Source organism: Cebus imitator, unplaced genomic scaffold, assembly GCF_001604975.1.
Source record: "Cebus imitator isolate Cc_AM_T3 unplaced genomic scaffold, Cebus_imitator-1.0 Scaffold62, whole genome shotgun sequence".
Taxonomy (NCBI): domain Eukaryota; kingdom Metazoa; phylum Chordata; class Mammalia; order Primates; family Cebidae; genus Cebus; species Cebus imitator.
The window spans coordinates 4,212,468-4,218,467 of NW_016107377.1; the positions used below are offsets into that span (position 1 = coordinate 4,212,468).

Genomic DNA, 6,000 nt, shown 5'->3' on the forward strand with positions numbered 1-6,000 from the left:
GTCCGAAACATCATCACATCCGACGTGCTATTTATGCCCTTACCACACTAGGAACGCAAAGACTGGCGGCAAATCGGAGCAACTTACCACCGATCTGAACACCCACCCCAAACCCGGCACGGTCTCTCAGGGGTAGAAGAACTGAGTATAAAGGCACTCGGTGCTTCCCTCTCTCTCCCACCGAGTCTCTGTAAATTCCAAAATACACCATGAAAATCTCCGCACAGAGCACTACTAGAGCAGAGGAAGAGTCGCGAAGTAATCAGTTTGTCCCTCTACAGGAGCCTTGGACACCCGGACCCTAAAAGCCGAGATGCCTTGGGGGTGTGACCTGGGCTGCTCCTTCCCCCTTACTCCCCTCACGGAACTCCCTTGTCGTCACGGCTACTCACCAGACAAGAGAGCACAGAAAGAGGCAGGAGACCAGGGCCAAGGCCCGCCGATGCTTCTTCATCTTCTCCTCCTTCTTCCCCCTGCCAGAAGGCGGCACATCCTCCCGGCAGCCGCCACTGCCGAGGCCAAGATGGAGGAGCCGGAGCAGGAGCGCGAGGATGGGACGGAGAGTCGTAAGGGCTGTGGCGCTGGTGGAGCGGCTCTTCAGCAGCTCGCGTCCTGGCCGCCCTCTCCGAGGGCCCCACAGCGGCGCGGACAGGGGCGCTTCACAGAAGGACTCCGGGGATTGCCGCTCCTGCGGCCGCCGGCTCGTCCACGCCCGCCTCCTGCAGCCGCTGCCGCCGCCACTGCCGCCCCATATCCTCCCCGCCCTCCCCGGGTCTTGCTCCGGGCGGCCGGTGACCAACGGCCGCCGCGTAGCGCCTCTCAGCCAATCGCCGGCGGGGCCGCGACACCTCACACACCGCTGAGCTGGAAAGGGACGCGTCACCAACGTCCCGCCGCGCCCGCACCCGACACCAGACTCCGCGCAGGCCACGCCCCCTTCGACGTAGCCGGCGGAAAAGCCAGAGGGAGGAGACCACAGAGATTCGGAGCCGACACTGTAGCTGCTCCGCCTGCCCCAGGTCCCGCCCACTAGCTGGCTCGCGTTCTGAAAATCTGGAGGAGGCCCGTGACCCTCAGCAATCCCCCTTACAAAAGCCCGCCCGTCAGCCCGCGCGAGCTGAGTCCGCGCAAGGCCTTTTGGGAGTGGTAGTTTGCCTTCCAGAACCCGATTTTCTCTTTCCCTGTCCCTCCTAGAACCCATGGTTTTGTAGGCGAAGACTATAGTTTCGCTGCTCACCGCGAGACTGATCAGCTTTGGCATAGTTGCACTGTTTTCCTCTTTTGAGCAGAGTTCGTGGAATGCCCTAGAATGACGGGAGAAGGGTTGTGAGGGAAGCTGTACTAATAAAATTTAAAGACCCTTTCCCTGTGTCGACTGGTGGCCAAGTGAACTGGATGCTGACTGGTAGATGTAAAGGGGAGTGCCAAGAATTCTCTCATCTGATTGGTTGGAGCGGAAAGCCTTTTGCTTTTTCTTTTCTGCGAGAATTTCGCCTCTCGCCGGGTTCCGCAGGTGAAGCTTGCTTCCAAAACGTTGGAAAACCAACGTTTTCCTTCTGTTGGTTTCGAACTTTGGGTTCTCTGCGATGGAGTCGGAAGGGAGGAGTTGTCCCCACTAGAGGCGCACCCACAGACGCTCCAAGTCTTGGGGTTCACTGAAAGCGGGGAAGGCAGTCACGTACACTCGCCTAGGAGTAAAAAGTGACCATTTCTCAATACTAACTAACGGACACCATGCCCATTCCAAGTATTTATGCCGCTGACGGGACGGAGGCTGCAGTTGTCTGTGCCTTCGAACATGGCATATTTAATGTGAAATATGTTTAAAGCAGGTGTTAGTTATTGTTCATGTGGCCATAAGGAAGAAAACCCTCAGTAAAATGCCCAACTATCGCCTAATTTTGAGCCGCGGAATTTCCTAATGAAACTTCTAAGTTGAATTGGTCGTTAGTTATATTCCAAAAGAACTGAATGATTTGATCCACTCTATAATTCTTGGATATAAGTCAATTTGATGTTAGAGAAATTAAACAAAGGGTGTTAATATTTGTTTTAAAGGAGTTCACCCTGAACTGCTTTTTCTGTCAGTAATTAGGTAACAGTTCCATTTACCTGCTGATTCTACTCTTAGTATATGACAATAAAATCCTTTCATCTCTCATCTATTGCAGGAAGCAAGTGTTTATCTCACCCCAAAACAGTTTCAAATGATTAATATGCAAGTTAAAAAGAAAGTAGGGGCAATGGAATGATAGTGATAAACTGATAAATTTGCTTGTCACATTGGAGAAGTACTACTGGCATGTAGTGGGTAGAGGCCAGGGATGCTGTTTTATATCCTACAGTGCACAAGAAAGCCCTCCACAACAAAAATTATGTGGCCCAAAAAGTCAAAAGCACCAAGGTTGAGAAACCCTGCTATAACAGCATCTCCCAATTCAATAAAATCTATAACGTACTGACCACACGCAGGATAACTTGTTTGCCCTGAAGATCCTAGGATTATCCAGGAAGCCACTAGTGCCTAAACTGCACAAAGAGCATGCGTTCTCCCATTCCTAAAGGATTGACTAAACCAGAAATTCAGGGCAGCTCAAGTCCCTGCCTTGATAAAGATCAGATACTCTGTTTACTTGTGGTGAAAAAGAACAAGCAGACCTTAGAAAAAGAACCAACCTGTTCTGGCTATCTCCTTTGTTCTTTATCTCCTATACAAATCATATTTAAGACACCCAAGAAAAATGTTTGTCTAAGTTGGTGATATTTCATGAGCAAGCTTTTGCATATTTTGATTTAGCTGAAAAATTACCTGCTCCTTTCAATATTACAAAATGCTGAGATCCTATGTGTCTCAGAAAGATCTTAGAGACCAATGACATTAGATGCTTCCAGAGTGAAAGTCACTTTAAACAGAAGTTTCCTGGAAATCAGTCAAAGAAAGGTTGGAGCATTGAGAACAGACTAATAGACAATAAAAGAGGTAAGTAAGATGGGAAAATGGTGAATGTGGCAATCAGCACTTAACATTTTAACCACATATAAAGTATAAACCGAACTTTTTAAACCGTTTGTCCCCACCTGATCATCTTCTTTATGTATACAAATATGTGTGTAGAATAGCATATACCTTCTTTATTTAGTTATTCCCTACCTGAAAAGAGCCTTAACTACTTAACCAAATCTGCCATAACAGAGCACTGATAATTTGGCCACTTCAGGAGGTAAAGGTAGAACTCAGAAGGAGATAATAGATTGCTTCATTAGTACAGCCTGAGAACTCAGTCTCTTGAGGGCTGGGAGAATCGCAAAGGGCAATGTTGGCATGCACCGTTCTGTTTTTACTGCAAATAACAAAAGGTAAGATTTCCCTTTTAAAAAATTCTTTGTGATCACAATTTCAGTCTTCTATCACTAGGTTAACGTATGTGTATTTTGAAGATACATGAATTGAATAGGCTCATAATGGAAACAACTAGAGGAAGGGTGTGATTACATGTGGGTGACAGAGAAGGAGATATCAAAGATGGTCTGATTTCTAAGAACATACATGCCATTACATGAACAAGAAAGGAGTTGCACATTTACAAATTAAGAAGATTAGTATGGTTTTGGAAGCACAGTATTGAGTTGAGGTTCTGGTGGAAGTATCTAGCAAGAATTTACCAGTATGAGATTCAAAATTGGGAGAGAAAAGTACCAACTGAAGACAGCATGTTGGAGATTGTAACTGAAGTGTCCTTTAGTACGTCCTGTATAATACTCTCAGATGAAGCTTCCTAAAACATTCCCTTCATCATGTCCTTTCTTTGATGGAAATATCTCCTATAGGTCTGACGTATCTGTCAAATAAAGTCCTGCCTCCTTGGCCTGGCATTCAGAGCCTTACATAATCAAACCCAGTTGATGTAGTTCAAGCTTTATCTCTCACTGTTTTCTTTCATAACTCAACCTTCTCACCAGACCACACTGTTGGTTATATCCTGAAACACCTGTGCCTGCCCTCTTGACACTGTTTTTATTTAACAGTCATTTGTCTCCCAAGCAGAGAATAAATTCCTTATTGCAGAGAGGTCATGTGTTTTATTTATACATATCACACAGTGATCTTTTTTTATTACAGTGGCCAGAGAAATACTTTTTTACTTAACTGCTTATTTGTCTAATCACCTTGAATTACAATTTGCCCTAAAATTTAAATTCCTAGGAGTAGCAAGCCCTTAGGATGAGAAAGTTTTATGCAATTGACTAGTCTAGAACACCTAGCCAACTATTTCTTTCTCTATAAATTACCAAATTAGTTTTTTAGCATAACATTATTTGACTTATGTCTGACTAGATTTTTCTAGGTTTTAATTACCCTAAGTAACCTGGAGAAATAAAGTGTTCAGTAAATATTTATTGAGCCTTTTTTTAATTAAAGATGCTAAGATGGATATTTGCTCCAGGAAACTTACAGTGTTCTAGCAGGGCGTTTTAACCTTCTGTGCTGCACACTTTTGGTAGGCTGGTGAAGCCCTTGAAACCCTTCTCAGAATGTTTATAAAGGTATAAAATAAAACACATAGATTACAAAGGAACTCAATTGTAAGGAAATACAGTTATTAAAATATTACAAAGCAAAGGGTTTTTTTTGTTAATGGATAAGTAACAAGGTCTAATAGCAGGTCTCTTAATGTCAATAATTCCAAAATAATGATGAGTATAAAAGATATTCCAAGATACTTACAATATGCATAATGTAATATGAAAATATCCGTGTTTACTATTGGTGACAAAGTTATAGATACTGCCAGTACTTCCACAGTTTGTTACCTGCATTCACAGTAAAATCAAATTCTAAATTTCAGCAGAGGTTCAAGAGTATAGAGATATAATTATTATTCCATCCAGGGACCTGTGAATTATAAATATGAATCCCAATTAAGAAGTCCTGCAAAAGAACAATATTTTTTAAACCGTGTGGTCACAGTTCATTAGAGAGTCAAGAAATCAATTTTGAGGGAATCCAGCAGCACTGTTAAAAACTAAAAGACAATAATTTAGAATACATTGGAGTATGTCTCAGCAAGGGGAAGTATTTTTGTGGGGTACTCTTATTTCAGTAATATATGCGATGTGTGTATATGTGTGTGTGTGTGCTGTTGCATACATATATACATATTAGGTTGCAATGTAAAATATATGTCTTTTTTTGTGTGTGTGTGACAGAGTCTTGCTCTGTCACCCAGGCTGGAGTGCAGTGGCGTGATCTTGGCTCACTGCAACCTCTGCCTCCCAGGTTCAAACAATTCTCCTGCCTCGGCCTCCAGAGTAGCCGGGATTACAGGTGCATGCCGCCATACCCAGCTAATTTTTTTTTTAATTTTTCATAGAGATGGGGTGTCCCCATATTGGCCAGGTTGGTCTTGAACTCCTGACCTCAAAGTAATCTGCCTGCCTCCACCTCCCAAAGTGCTGGGATTACAGGAGTGAGCCACCACTACCTGCCAAATATATGTCTTAAAGTGAGTTGCAGTCAAAATAATGTGAAAGCCACTACACTAGAAGAAATGAAATAAGAAATACATGAGATGTATAGAACAAGTGCCACAAATAATATGAACTGTGAGTATCACAAGATTTTAGAGGAAAATGAAATTACATTTTTGTGAGAAAATTATCAAAGAAGACTTAAAAGAGGCAGATTTGATGTAGTTCTTTAAACATGAGTATGATTTTCGTAGAGCTATGAGGAGAAGGTATTTCAGATATAGGGAAACAGTAAGCACTAGAATCAAATTCAAAACTATCTTACAACCCTTATATGCCTTCTAATTTCTATTTACTTGACACTTATTTGGTATTCTATGTTTGAAATAGTGAAGGTGAGTTCTAATCAAATAAAAAACAGATATTTATTAAACACATAAAATACTTCACTGTAGGTCCTGTGGGGATTTTTAAAAAAGCATTAAAGATATTATTTTCTATGAAACAAGATATTCAAGAACACTAAAATAA

The 6,000-nt window shown here is 42.7% G+C and overlaps 2 protein-coding genes across 6 annotated transcripts in view; one reads left to right on the plus strand and one right to left on the minus strand.

The window, feature by feature from the left end:
* Positions 1 to 777, minus strand: part of SUCO (SUN domain containing ossification factor) — a 74,873-nt gene extending 74,096 nt beyond the window's left edge. For 4 of the 5 annotated variants that reach the window (XR_005200532.1, XM_017529990.2, XM_017529988.2 and 1 more), the window contains exon 1: positions 393 to 524. Coding sequence is in view for 4 of the 5 variants with exons in the window: in XM_017529990.2 (XP_017385479.1) it covers positions 393 to 454 (62 nt within the window). In the remaining variant the exon portion in view is untranslated. Of the gene's footprint in view, positions 1 to 392 lie in introns of all 5 variants that reach the window. The other variant, XM_017529987.1, reaches the window with a different exon arrangement.
* LOC108305384 lies at positions 430 to 2,161 on the plus strand. Its single transcript, XM_017529993.1, has one exon. The coding sequence runs from the start codon at positions 552 to 554 to the stop codon at positions 861 to 863; it is 312 nt and encodes a 103-aa protein (XP_017385482.1). The 5' UTR covers positions 430 to 551; the 3' UTR covers positions 864 to 2,161.
* Positions 2,162 to 6,000: the final 3,839 nt, after the last annotated feature.